This window comes from Phytophthora infestans, genomic scaffold (genome assembly GCF_000142945.1).
Source record: "Phytophthora infestans T30-4 supercont1.213 genomic scaffold, whole genome shotgun sequence".
In the NCBI taxonomy this organism is placed as follows: domain Eukaryota; phylum Oomycota; class Peronosporomycetes; order Peronosporales; family Peronosporaceae; genus Phytophthora; species Phytophthora infestans.
In genome coordinates this window covers 47,499-62,318 of record NW_003303546.1, presented here as the reverse complement: position 1 = coordinate 62,318, position 14,820 = coordinate 47,499, and the positions used below count along the sequence as shown (strand labels likewise).

Here is a 14,820-nt window from a genome sequence, read left to right as displayed (position 1 = left end):
TTAGCAGATGAAAGACATAGAAGGTAGAAACCCAGGCAGGTATAGGCTTAAATATCAATAGAGTCCTCAATTTGCACAGTATCACGCAAGTGCCTTCCTGCCCTCAAGAACCGGAACTACATTGGCCGTACGAGCTCCGAGAAGGTTGGGAATTGCGAATCTAGTGTTGGTAGTGATAACTGGATAATACATTGGCCAGATCCTACAACCTAGTGAGCTTTTCCTTTACTCGTGCAGATCCGACAGGTTAACCGAATTTACTACTTGGTCGGTTACACCCTAGAGGTTCTCAACTCTCAAGATCCCGTCACAGGAGGCGGCAAGTACGACTTAAAGGACAACACAAAGGCAAGGGAACACACCCGCAAGGCAACCCTACGGCCGGATCCACGATCTAGGCCCCGGATCCATAAGCTCGAATATTCGCTTAGGATACGGAACCATCCACGGACGCAGAGTGAAGATTTTCCACTGCTGCTCCACCCCATCCCCACGTCTCGCCAAGACACTCAAGCTTCACCACTTGAACTCTTCGGAAGTTACCGAGAGAGCAGATCCCGCCCTACCGACGGGTACACAAGGTGAGGAAAGTTCAGCAGAACACGGATCATCGGGGGACCCCCTCCGTTAGTCGGTGTCTGGGCGCAGTTGGTAAGTTGGATCTGGCAATCTCGCAGATTTTGCTGATCCCGCTACACCACAACTGCCTCCAAGTCGTCACTATCCCGGATCAGTGACAATTTCAAGTGATTAGAGAGGATTTGGATCGCCCGGCGCGGATGCAAGTTGCCTGTGGTGGATTAGCCATGACGAGCAGCACCCCGTGTGAAACGACAATGGATCTGGTATGAGCGATGTACGAGAAGGCAAGATCCACCAAGACTTATCTCGGATCCACCCTTACCTGGATTCACTTAGATGGATATGGGATATACTATATCAGAGTGGATCGAGTGTGGATCCTAGGAACGAATGATGGTAGGTGCCCTCGGAAGGTGGATCTAGTAGCCACGGCTAACAAGAAGTCAAGATCCACCGCGAGGTGTCCCGTATCCCATACTTCCGAGTTCGGATCCAAGGAGGGAGGATCCCGTGTGGTGTAGGGATTTCCAGATTCGACCATACGCCGACCTACTTTAGGTCAAGAATCGGCTCGGTCTGATAACCCAGAGCTTAGGAGCCAAGGATCACGGTAAGTACTCGGCGATCTGTTCGGATATGCTATCCGGACAGCCGCTGAGCTCAACGGTCGCCGGAACTCAGCTGAAGGGTCGGTAGAGATCCGAAACGACTACATTTCATTAGATATTTGTATGAGAAGCATAGGATTAAATAGGGGGAGCCGAAAGGGCTCCCAGAAGATAACAGAGCAGAATTTTCCTAGTCCAAGACACGTGTACACTTTTCCGGTAAGTCCCTGCATAGGGCTGGATTATGCCTGCCGTCGATACTCGAGAGGCATAGCTTGTAGGGTATTGACTGGTAGCGCCAAGAGATTAGGTCGGTCCGGGTAGGACAAAGTCTCGCTACGCGCGAAAGAAAGTCCCGCATACTCAGCGGGCCGGTACGTCGGATAGCCCGGGTGCCGTAACACTTCTAGCTGAGCTGCCTCTGCGCTCGGTGACCTGTAAAAGCGCTCGCGCGCCGTCGTCCATCCTTTGGTGGAGGGCACAGGGTTGTGAACGAGCTCAGCCGAACCAAACTCGGCGGAGCCTCGGAAGTGATCTGACTTGGTTAGTCGGAACCGGGTGGAAGCGAGCCACTCGTCTGTCCCGGAAGGGCCGGACCGCGAGGGGGCCACCCTCTGCGCAGGCCATACAAACCGCCGACCTAACTCGGCGATTCGTTGTGGTTTGTGTAAGGAATCCACATCTGACGATATTTGTGTGTTCTACTACACCACACCCGCATAGGACGACCTGGATCCGGGATACAGGGATGATGACGAGTGGATCTCGAATTTTCGTGGGACCATGGAGATCACAGATGGTTGCAAGATGATGTTGGATGATTGGAGAGCTCAGATTCACGACGAGTGTACACTTACAGTGAAGTGGATCCAAGCAGCCTGGATCCGGATGAGTGTACCCATAATAGGGTGACCATAATGATTACGCCATGGATCTGGTGGATCTGAAGATAATACAGCTGGGATGATGGGTCAAGGGAAGAAGGGACATGCAGCCGAGCCTGGTAAGGGATTTAGCAAGTAAAAGACATAGAAGGTAGAAATCCAGGCAGGTATAGGCTTAAGTATCAATACAGAACCCAATTTGCACAGTATCACGCAAGTGCCTTCCTGCCCTCAAGAACCGGAACTACATTGGCCGTACGAGCTCGGAGAAGGTTGGGAATTGCGAATCTAGTGTTGGTAGTGATAACTGGATAATACATTGGCCAGATCCTACAACCTAGTGAGCTTTTCCTTTACTCGTGCAGATCCGAGAGGTTAACCGAATTTACTACTTGGTCGGTTACACCTTAGAGGTTCTCAACTCTCAAGATCCCGTCACAGGAGGCGACAAGTACGACGTGAAGGAAAATGAAGGCAAGGGACACACCCGCAAGGCAACCCTACGGCCAGATCCACGATCTAGACCCTGGATCCATAAGCTCGAATATTCGCTTAGGATTCGGAGCCATCCACGGACGCAGAGTGAAGATTTTCCACTGCTGCTCCACCCCATCCCCACGTCTCGCCAAGACACTCAAGCTTCACCACTTGAACTCTTCGGAAGTTACCGAGAGAGCAGATCCCGCCCTACCGACGGGTACACAAGGTGAGGAAAGTTCAGCAGAACACGGATCATCGGGGGACCCCCTCCGTTAGTCGGTGTCTGGGCACAGTTGGTAAGTTGGATCTGGCAATCTCGCAGATTTTGCTGATCCCGCTACACCACAGCGATGCTCCTCTTCCCGAGGAGTACCAGCCTGCTTGTGGCTGTACTCTTCTTGGAGGGCGATTCGAATCGCCTCCTCCATAGTTGTCGCTTGCACCCGGAATAGCTGGGTGCGAGCAGGACCGACCTTCAGGCCGTCCATGAAGACTGTTGTATTGACGTCGTCAGGCAGAGGATTCCCTGCCAGAGAGGCCACCAACGTGCGCATCTATTGCTCGTACTCCTGCAGCTCACGTTTACCTTGCTTACACGCGAGAAAGCGTGAGCGCTGGTGGAACTTATTGGTCGCCGGTAGGAGCGCGGCTCGAAGCTGCTCACACAGCTGAGCCCAGGATGCAAAGCATCCAGGAGATGTCGTCTCCCTGGTGTATGCCCAGTGCTTGGCACGTCCACCAAGGTTGGATAGGGCAAACGCCACCCGCAGTGACTCGTCCGAGATGAGATTCGCCTTCATGGCGATCTCCACCTCACGGACCCAGAAGTGAAGGTTCTCTCCTTCCTTCCCCTCAAACGCTGGGACCTTCAGCCATACCGGCTTAGGCCTGGTTTCCTGGGGAGCGGCCATCGAGGCCTCCAACCTCCCGCGGACGTGAGCGATGAGACCGCACTCGTAGGTTTCAAACGCAGTCACGCGTTCTTGTTGCTCGGTAGGCGTCGCCGCCGACAAGCTGCAAAGGACATCTTGTCCAAAGATGCCTCCCATCTTCCGAACAGACTCGTACTGTGAGTCGTTCAAGCGAGGAAACTCGCTTCGGTCCATCGTGGCTCAAACGCTGAGCGCACAGAGGATTCAGGTAGTTCAATCTACCCGCGATGGTGTTGGATTGACTACTAGTGCTACCAAGTGTGACGGGGTCACACAGCACCTTGAACAGAGGAAGTGCTTAAGGGTACTAACTACCCGAGTGAAGGTTAGTCCACGTGTTCCCGGCCTCAAAGGGAACGATTTGCTACTTAGAAGAGTAGATTTAAGACTGATGTATTTATAAGTAAGGTTAGCTTGGTTTCCCTACAAACTACACCTTTGCCAATCCAAACTGGTGGTAGTGTAAACCAAAACGGAGTGAAGTAACCGAAGTAACATCTAAATTTGAGGAATAATTTTACAAAATTAGGTTTTAGAGCAATGTAGATTTAATGTAGTGCAAACTGGCAAGAACGCGAGTGACACATCCAGCAATACGAACTACGGGCTCGCTGCGGACTGAAGTACACACAAAGATGTAAGGGGGCGTGAACCTGCGTATGGGCGCCAGAACACGAGAGTGTGGGTGCACACAGTGACCTCTCAGCTTGTACAGCCTGCATAATCATCGATAGAGGGACCAAGACCCGACTTCAGTAGACAGAGTACATCAAGGATCAGAGCTTTGGGCTGCGCTTGCAGATGTTAACCGGCCGTGGGGAATGGAAGGAGAGGGGTTGCAGCTCTGAGTTTACGTATCAAAAACGGCGCCTCAGCGATTGACGTGCCATCAAGCGCTCGTGTTGGGGCTGCTTGCCTGGACGGTCAGCGTTAAGAAGAGTTCGTACACTTATAACGGCGTCCGGTGCGGGGCGCTCGTGACTATAGCCAATGCACTAATGTAATGTACGTGGTGCATGTGCAGTACTGTAGAAGACAAGATACTCTTATCGAGGCGACCATCGAACAAGAAATACTTCATCATTTTGCTTGACACTAAATCCGTATTGGTCTGGATTAATTTTGGGGATTTCTAATTTTTTAAAAAAATAAATTTCGAAATAAGGGACACTCCGTTTTGGTTTACACTACCACCAGTTTGGATTGGCAAAGGTGTAGAGGTTACCTATAGTGGAGCTAAGTAGTCATGCCCTGACTACCGTGTACCAAGTGTCCACAAGAGTGACGGGTCACTCTTTATGTAACATGGGTCACACTGGATTGTACCCCGTTACAATTAGAGACAATATCGCTCTATTCGAGAGGGAGCTGATGCATATGAACGCTCGCTGGTACGGCATCACCGAAGCCAAAAAGGGCACAACACGTACCGCCAGATACAAGACAAAAACGAGAGCGATTATAGTTTTTGCATTGCACGATTCCTATGCAGCAAATTTAGACAAATCTCCTGGAAAGAGAAGTACAACCAGCAAATTGGCAATCTTTTATAAAAGATCATTCCTAAGAGGGCTGTCAACGCTTCCCAAACTTTAATTCTTAAGCAGAACAAATTGGGTAGTTAATCTTGCTTGAAAGTTGTATATACGTCGATCACCGCTGTCGAACTGTAAAGCCAAACTATTACTTCGAAGACTTCATTTTAAAGATTTAAAAAAAATGCAGAGAATCAATCATCAACGATTTCAACGTAGAAAATTCGATGGTGGACTATGGACATTCGCGAAATAAAGGCCGCTGTAATAAGATTGGTTAGGCTGTTCAGCCAGCCTCCCAGAATAATTCGTGCGTGTATGCTAAGGCGCTAGCTTTTGGTCCATTATTTTGTCATTAAATATTAGGGTTACCTTAATAGAGTGCACTCGAGCATAGTTGTAAGTCGTATAGCTTAACGCGGTTGAGATAGATGAAGAGAACGGTAGCGGTGTTTAAGGAGATTCAAGTCTATGGTATGGTAAACGGCACAATCATAAACATTTAATCGTTACGGTTGTGCAGCCGCTCAATCACATCGAATACTGTTGGTCTCGCGGTTGCGTCTTGAGTCAGGATCCACCTATACCAAGCATGGCAACGACAACAACAAGCTCACTAATCCCCCTTACAGCCCCGACACACCGCAGATAGTACACCCACCGAATCATCTCGCAGAGCTTGGATGAGTATGAGCAGTTCTTCGGGAACTTGATAGGCCCGATGACCGCCAGGTATGTGCACTCCACCACGCGCACGACGCCCGAGTCGTAGAAAGAACATTCGAACGGCGAATACCCGAACGCCATAGCAAACAGCAGGCAGCCCAGCGACCAAATGTCAGTCGCGCTGGAAATATGGCCATTGTCAGGCACATCATAGAGTTCTAGAACACAGTAACATCATGAGTTGACAGTGAGCAGCAGTAAATCGGTTGGCCATGCCGCCGTACCTGGTGCACGATACGCCATCGAGCTCTGTTGTGCAGCGTGCTCTTGCAATAATAGCGCATCGGATCGTTTAGAGATGACGACGTCAGCTGTGGTGACAGAGCCAAAGTCCGTCAGCAGCGGCTCACCCTCGTCAGATAGCAAGACATTTTCGGGCTGAAAATAGTCAGTTATTTTTTTACCACACATCCAGTAGAGTAGTTATGTTACCTTAATATCGCGATGTGCAAGCGGTGGCGACTTAGAGTGTAGCTCTGCTACAGCGCGACAAACCTGGAGGAACATGTCTAGAATCTGCACCTCCGGGATTCGAACGTCTTGACTGTTCTCGTAGCAACCAGAAAAACGTTAGTAAACTGTTGGCACAACCCAGAGTAAGAACTCATGAAGTGCCTGATTGCATTGTTAATCATAGTACGTAGCGTTCCATTCTGTGCGCAACAGAAGAAAGTAAGTCCCAACCCCACAAGTTTTGCAAAACTTTAAGACTGAAACACCTCCATGAACGGAAACAGCAGATAATACTCGAAAGAGTCCGCCCCAGTAGACACCACAGCGTAGTCGCGGAGTGACATAATGTTCGGGTGGGTAAAAGCTTTAAGCGCTTGGATCTCCGCTTTGGCCAGTTGCACCTGCTCGTTCGTCTGGCATAGAATCTTCTTGAGCGCAAAGGGCTCGCCCGTGTCGGTGTCTATGGCCTTATAAACGAAGGAAAAGCCTCCCTGTGTAATCTCTGAGCTGACTATCACCCTACAGCACCAACAGGTCAATCAGTTGCAATGACTCACGTAGCAACTTGGAGAACCGGCGTACGTTCGACCACTCTGCATACGGACAGAGTGCGTGTAGCCCAGACACGACAGCAGCCTCTGCGCCGCGTAAAGGGGGAATAGCGTTACCGCCGAGCAGATGCGGCTCGACGTGTCGGGCGACTGCCGCGCTACTGGGGAGAACGCTTCCTTTTCAGCCATTACTTCGACGTACCCCCTTCGTTTGACCAAATTATTGTTTTCCGAGTTTCATACAAAACGCACATAAAACTAATCAGCGCGATTCAACGAATTTTTTAGATGCTCTTATTTCGCAGTTAGATAATAAAACCACGCAGAAAAACAAGAAAAACCAAGGGCGAGGCGGTCTTACCGGTAATACTGTCTCCCGTGCGGAAAGGGAGACAGTTCTACCAGTATTACCGTCTCCTCCGCAAAATCTCCTAAAATAAGAGACGAAACGGCAATCTCTAGAGATCCTCGTCAGTTCTTCGCATTTCGGTTTCATGATCTCCATATGCCTCCACGCCAGGCTATTAATCTCCCGACTGTCTCCCTTTTTGATTCGCTAATAAGAGGACCATTCAACCAAATTTTCCCAGCCAGATCGGGCATCTAAATCCGCGGTCGTACAGGCGTAAAACTTCTACATATCCATTGGTGTTACGGGGTACAATCCAGTGTGCCCCATGTTACATAAAGAGTGACCCGTCATTCTTGTGGACACCTGGTACCGTGTACCAGGTGCTTTCGGAGCCAGTCAGGGCATGACTACTTAGCTCCACTATAGGTAACCTCTAGTTTGTAGGGAAACCAAGCTAACCTTACTTATAAATACATCAGTCTTAAATCTACTCTTCTAAGTAGCAAATCGTTCCCTTTGAGGCCGGGAACACGTGGACTAACCTTCACTCGGGTAGTTAATACCCTTAAGCACTTCCTCTGTGCAAGGTGCTGTGTGTCCCCGTCACACTTGGTAGCACTAGGAGTCAATCCAACACCATCGCGGGTAGATTGAACTACCTGAATCCTCTGTGCGCTCAGCGTTTGAGCCACGATGGACCGAAGCGAGTTTCCTCGCTTGAACGACTCACAGTACGAGTCTGTTCGGAAGATGGGAGGCATCTTTGGACAAGATGTCCTTCGCAGCTTGTCGGCGGCGACGCCTACTGAGCAACAAGAACGCGTGACTGCGTTTGAAACCTACGAGTGCGGTCTCATCGCTCACGTCCGCGGGAGGTTGGAGGCCTCGATGGCCGCTCCCCAGGCAACCAGGCCTAAGCCGGTATGGCTGAAGGTCCCAGCGTTTGAGGGGAAGGAAGGAGAGAACCTTCACTTCTGGGTCCGTGAGGTGGAGATCGCCATGAAGGCGGGTCTCATCTCGGACGAGTCACTGCGGGTGGCGTTTGCCCTGTCCAACCTTGGTGGACGTGCCAAGCACTGGGCATACACCAGGGAGACGACATCTCCCGGATGCTTTGCATCCTGGGCTCAGCTGTGTGAGCAGCTTCGAGCCGCGCTCCTACCGGCGACCAATAAGTTCCACCAGCGCTCACGCTTTCTCGCGTGCAAGCAAGGTAAACGTGAGCTGCAGGAGTACGAGCAAGAGATGCGCACGTTGGTGGCGTCTCTGGCAGGGAATCCTCTGCCTGACGACGTCAATACAACAGTCTTCATGGACGGCCTGAAGGTCGGTCCTGCTCGCACCCAGCTATTCCGGGTGCAAGCGACAACTATGGAGGAGGCGATTCGAATCGCCCTCCAAGAAGAGTACAGCCACAAGCAGGCTGGTACTCCTCGGGAAGAGGAGCATCGCCACGATGAGAATGGCGTTTCTCGGGAGGCGGAGCATCGCAGCAATGACGCTGTTCCTCCTGCTGTCACGCAGCCCGTTGATACCGGTGCGTACAGCGGGTCCAAACCCATGGACTTAAGCTCAGCCGAGAGCTTGGTCCGCTGCTACGGATGCGGCGGACATGGACGCTACCAGCGTGTGTGTCCCTCACCAGTCCTCAAGAAGAAGACAGCCCGTGGACTTCAGGTCCGGTGGCGCAGGCCACGGCCAGGTGAGCGAAGACCCCCGGCCACCAGTAGAGGCGGTACGCCCTACTGAAGAATGCTAAGTCTTCGTGATGGGTGTGCAGGTTGTGCACACCACGGGACTTAGCCCAGAGGGACGTGGTTCTCTCAAACCGGTGAAGGGCAGTGATGGGCTGCTGGTAGTACACTCAGTGTACGGGAGTACGGTACCCCTTGAACGTTTGATGAGTTCTGGGGCGTTGACACGTCACCGGAACGTCGCTTGGTATAGCGACACCCGACAGCACGCTATGTCAGAGAGGCGGTCGTGGGCAGGTCATTGGTGGACTAGCCTTTGGTACGGTGAAGGAAGTACCAATGGTCCTCAACGGACCTAAACGTTTGGGCTCGATGAACTCGCGCACCGTGGTGGCGCTCGCAGTTCTCGCCATGAACAATATGGCTGTGCCGAACATAAGACACAGCCCGGACTTTGGTGTTGCAAGGTTGAGAAGGGCCTACGAGTCCAGGTCTATGGCGGGGCATTGGTGAGTCATGTTCCCACCTCCGTCATGACTGGGGCGTCTGATACAGACCGCCAGGACGCAGAAGCGTCACGGAGCTGTCAACGCACCAACAGCTCTGCGTACAGCAAGACCATGCTCCACTGCGGCAATGCCACGGGCATGGGTCTTTTGCTCGAAGGTCGTCGCACCGTACGGGCTTCGACAGGGGTTATGCCTTTAAGCGCTAACCCGGTGCGTAACTTAGGACCACACGGTCGCCCAGACCTTAACTGAAGAGGAAGGCGTTGTTCATGCTTCCTGTGTGGGAAACACAGTGCCACACGAGGTCTCGAGTGCCTCTGATGTCGTCAACGAGACATCACGACGTGGGTAACGAAGTACCACGTCACGACAGCCGCCGCAAGTCGGGTCTAAACCTTGTTCAGGCCGACGTCGCTTCAAGCGACTCGGAGTCCAGGGCCCGAACTCCTCTGACTCGGTCGGTGGACACCAACTCTGTCCGGTGTGTGTGCGGGTCTGCCACGCCAGCTGATCCCAACACCGAAGGTCGTCGCGCCGTATGCGCTTCGACAGTGGTGGTGCCATAGGGCTGGGTAACATAGGTCCACATTGCGGGTAGCAAGTTCCGCAACAGCGAAGCTGCTTAAGGAGACCGACATTCGGTGCTCCGAGCGTGGGTAACAAAGTTCCACGCAAGGTCACTCAGACCATAACTGATAAGGAAGTCGCTGTATGCGCTTCCGGTGTGGGTAACAGAGTTCCACACCCAAGGCATAGTGTCGCACACAAAGCCATTGGCTCGAGGCGCGAGATGTCTTGGACTCGCCAGACGTGAGCAACTCGCTCGACGTCAAGTCGCGCAGACTCAAACTGCTGACGCGAAGGCTGGGCGCCTTCGGTCGACACGGCCGACGCGGTCGTCCATACCGCGCACAGGACAGAGAGCCATCGCACCTGCCAGTGGCTATCAGAAGCCACGATAGACTCAATAGTCTCGATGTTAAGGGGGAGAGAGGCTCGGAAATACCTTTCCTCCCTGACATTCAACGACGCAGGTAGCCGTCGTGCTGCCAGTGGCTATCACAAGCCACGAGAGCCTCAATGGTCTCACGTGTAAGTGAGGGAGAGGCTCGGAAATACCTTTCCTCCCTGGTCTTGAGGTAAGCCTCGACTGCAGGCTGGAGGCGAACAGCCGGGCTAGAGCTGCGGTAGCTCTAGCCGAACAAGACATAGTGGCGGCAAAAGCCACTGGTGCAGGTGCCTCGGAATCGCTGAGCGAATCAGCAGTGTTGGGGTTGCAAGCAACCACACACGAGGCGAAGCGCGGACCTAGTGCAATCACCGGACTGGTCCCTTGGTCATGAACGACCTGTCGAGTAGGGTGAACGGAGCGCCTCACCCGCCGACAAAGCGGTTGCGGTACGTGATGTACGCAACGCGCCGGGTATAATGGGCCGTGAAGCCATAACCCAAGTGTGGTGCACGAGTGCACACACAACTGACCAGGTGGTGGTCGAGGCGTCGTAACTGATGCCGCGCCAAGCACGACACCGTGGTGATGGCTGCTTGCCTCACCATGGTTTGGTACCCGTGAGTATTCGGTGTAAATGCCAGACACCAACGCCGCGGTGGCATGGTGGTGAGATATTCCCCACCACGGTCGAGTACCATCAAGGTATATGGTGTCTGTGACAGACACTGGTATAGGTGCAAATAATATGCACCATACCACGACCCGATGCGCGCTGGGCGTATACGCTGTGAGTCAACGCACGTTCCGTGCATCGGCACTGGCTGCTGTCGAGCAGTCTGCTGGGAGTTCTACGTAATGAACGCGTCGTGCATGACACACATGAAGTGTACGGAGCACTTATGGTAGCTGTGGTACGTGTCGTACACAGCGTATCTCGTGTACGGGCCCATGGACCTGTACACTGTGCTTGCACATGCGTCGTGCACGATGCGAGCACTGGCCATGATTCAGTTCAGGCGACAGCACAGCAGAAGCTGTTGCCGCCAAACATGACAACTTTGTGGTGAACGTACCGCACCAAAGGTTAGTACTGTACGGTACATGGTGTCGATGGGAGACACCTACGCCACGGCTGTGTACCGTCACGCTACACGGTGTCGATGAAGGACACCTACGCGCCGCTGGTATGACGGCCAAGATGCGAAGAGAGCGTGGCAGAAGCTCTGCCCGCAAGGATGGATCCTTGCTGGAGCCAAAGGCATGGCCCGAGGTGAGAGGAGAGCCCCCTCTAGTGCTGGGGAAGGTGTTGCCCTTCTCGGTGTCGTCCCTCGCGGGAGACACCATGCTCCGGACGCGTTCGCGAGGACTGTCGTGTCCTCTGGTGCGAGCTGCGGGCGAATGCTACACGTTCGAATGATATTGCACCCTGTGCCAAAGCACTGTACGCGCGCTAGCGCAGGAGCTAATGCAGCTCTCAGTGTAGGCTTTGCGGCCAACATAGTTGTGGGCATAGGGATGCAAATTCCAGTGAGCTTTGGGAGCACAAGTCACTGTGGGTGTGACTGAGAGCCGCGCCAGTCTCGTGGCGGCTCAGTGTGAGAATTCACCTTTTGGGTGTTTTATTTCTCTCACTTCTGATTGGAGAATCAGGTGATTCTCAGTTAAAGGGGGAGGATGTAACGGGGTACAATCCAGTGTGCCCCATGTTACACAAAGAGTGACCCGTCACTCTTATGGACGCCTGGTACACGGTACCAGGTGCTCTCGGAGCCAGTCAGGGCATGACTACTTAGCTCCACTATAGGTAACCTCTAGTTTGTAGGGAAACCAAGCTAACCTTACTTATAAATACATCAGTCTTAAATCTACTCTTCTAAGTAGCAAACCGTTCCCTTTGAGGCTGGGAACACGTGGACTAACGTCCACTCGGGGTGTTAATACCCTTAAGCACTTCCTCTGTGCAAGGTGCTGCGTGACCCCGTCACACTAATGATTTAAAACTGCAAACATCGATAAAATACCGCTATTTAATATTTTTAATCGGTATTGAATTTTAGTTTAGGAAACTGATTGATCGTCTACGGTATATTCGAAGTCATAGGCGACGTTAACGCTTTAGTGACAGTAAATACTGGCCAATAGGAGCGCCTAAATTTACCTATACGGTGTCCGCTATTATTAATAATCAGTCCAGCTAATTATGTGTCTGTAACCTATCCATTAAAGCACTCCTCCACGTCGATCACCAGAGCCTCGGTTTTGGTGCCTTTCTTAAGCCAGCCTTCAAGCATAATAGTATGGAAAAGTGAGCTGAAGACCCTACGATACATGCTACGGTACAAGTCCCGATCCGATCCTACTCTCGATCATACGCACGGCAATGCGGCTGTGTTGCACTCTGGCGTCGCGACTACAGCGGGACCGAGTGCAAACATACTGATGTTTGTATGCTTCGAGACATGGTTGCAGTGAGCCACTGCACAAGTGTTGCCGCGGTGGACGACATCTTACTGATGTCTACTATAGACTAACTTGGAATTACTATGAACTAATCTACTTTGCGGAACGCTGGCACTAAGGTGTGTGGCAGTGTTTTACTTTAGCTTCTGCTATCAGCAGCAAACGACTACCATACACCAGAGCGCCACGGTCCTGTCGAGCTTTGCCCCGGCACTTACTGTGTTAAACGTACTTCTTTTACCTGCTCTTGTGTCTACTGCTACTATAGTGTCAGTTACCCCATGACACCTACTTTTAAAAGCGATAGACAGCTTGAGAGCAGCCCGGTGACGCGCCCTGCGTCACCTCAGGCTACGAGTCCAACCAGGTCGCAGGATTCGACTGACGTGTCAGCTGGTGTGAACAACAACGATTCGAGAGACCTAGCGGAAGTTTCGTCGAATCAAATCCAAGGATCGCAAGAATTGGTTGAAAATGCGACTGCTGGTGGTGACGCACCACTATCGCATAACGAGGTTGAGCGTCTCATTCGCTCGTTGGTCCAAATTACGGGCTCACCCGTAGGTTGTTGAAGGTAATCAAGGATTTCATTCTGTGGAAGTCTCAAACCAACGGCTGCCCCAGACAGAGGAACAGCGCGACGTCTGTGGAGTAAGCGAGCACGGGCGTGGAGAAGCCGGCATGGACAGCACCTTCCCCGGCGGGAGATACGACGACAAGGAACTGGCGGAGTATACCAAGGCACAGCGCAACTCCCCGGACATTCTACTGCCCAAGCTCGTGGCCAAGGCCATTTACAAGGCCGCTACACTTTCAGCCACGTACACTTGGTGCCATAACGTACGGTGGTGAGCTCTTTGACGCTGCACTTGGATACCAGAGACCCTAGTACAACGAATAGTACTGCGCACGCAAGAGCAAGATGTTCTCTGCACTCGCACTGTCCTTCTCGGTGGACTTGACGTCCACATTCAAGATCGATGAGATGAGCGACAACATGGAGGTCATCCATCCTGTGGTCCTACATCACCAAGCACTTCGAGACCGGCGACGAAATCAATCCCGATTACCTGATGCGAGATATCATGACAAGGATGTTGCAGACGAACGAGTCTGTAACGGTGTACGTTGACGACATCGAGCGCAAGGTGACGATGCTGCGTCAGACCAAAGGTGAGTTTGCGGAATGGCAACACTCCAGTCTGCTGCCGTGTTGGTGCTCCGTGACCTCGCTCGAGAACACGCAAACTGGATTAACAGCAATGACCACAAATTGTTGGAGCTGACAGAGGCGTTGCAGCGTCTCCGGTCGACTGAGTACCAGCGCGACCAGCTCGAGCGGCAGTCGAAACCGGCTACTGCTGTGGCAGGTGTCCCATGTCGCTGGCGACCAAGGTGCAAGCAGGAGTAACGGCAACAATCGCAAGCGCGGCAAGCTGCAACGCAAGCGACTGAAAGCTGTGACAGACAAGAAACAGCGTACGCAGTGCCCCAACTGCAAGGGTGACGGTCACTGATACGCTGAGTGTTCGGAGCAGACAGGCAATCCCCTCAAGCTAGAATAAGCGAGAAAGTTGACAGAAAAGAAGCAAAGCAGGAAGCCGCCTGCTTCTCTCGTTGGTTCTGTTCGCCGTGTGCAAGTTGTTCAAGGTGTGAGTGGTGTACAAGGCCTGACTGCTGGATTGACATTGTGTGCGTCACGTGCTCCGGAGATTATGGACCTAACTGGCAATAAGTCACCAGATGAGGCGGCGTCACCAGTGTACTCGCCCACGTCTCCTGCGAGCCCGGATGACGATGTTCAAGCACTACTGAGCCTCCCTAGTGGTACTTCGGCTACTTCGCAGCAAGTGCAGCTGGAAGAGAAGCCGCCTGCAGTACCTGTTCAAGCTGATGTTGCAGTTCAACAAGCAGTGCAGACACTTGTGACGGACGCTGTACAGCGCCAGTGGGAGGGCGAGTAGTCTCAAGGATCAACACCTACCTGGCAGAAGGTACCGCTGTGGTATTGGAATTCCCACGTGAACTCTAGCTACAAATGTAGTTAGGACGTTCCCACAGAAATACGTCTACTAGGATCGTAAACGATCGTTCGAGCGGAC

The 14,820-nt window shown here is 52.4% G+C and overlaps 1 protein-coding gene across 1 annotated transcript; it reads right to left on the bottom strand.

Annotated features, from left to right (window-relative positions):
- Positions 1–5,591: 5,591 nt before the first annotated feature.
- On the bottom strand, positions 5,592–6,940 carry PITG_20808 (serine/threonine protein kinase; the record flags this gene model as incomplete). Its single annotated transcript, XM_002895259.1, has 7 exons — positions 5,592–5,637; positions 5,683–5,905; positions 5,972–6,125; positions 6,180–6,291; positions 6,363–6,400; positions 6,467–6,719; positions 6,783–6,940. The coding sequence occupies 7 exons, from the start codon at positions 6,938–6,940 to the stop codon at positions 5,592–5,594; spliced, it is 984 nt and encodes a 327-aa protein (XP_002895305.1).
- Positions 6,941–14,820: the final 7,880 nt, after the last annotated feature.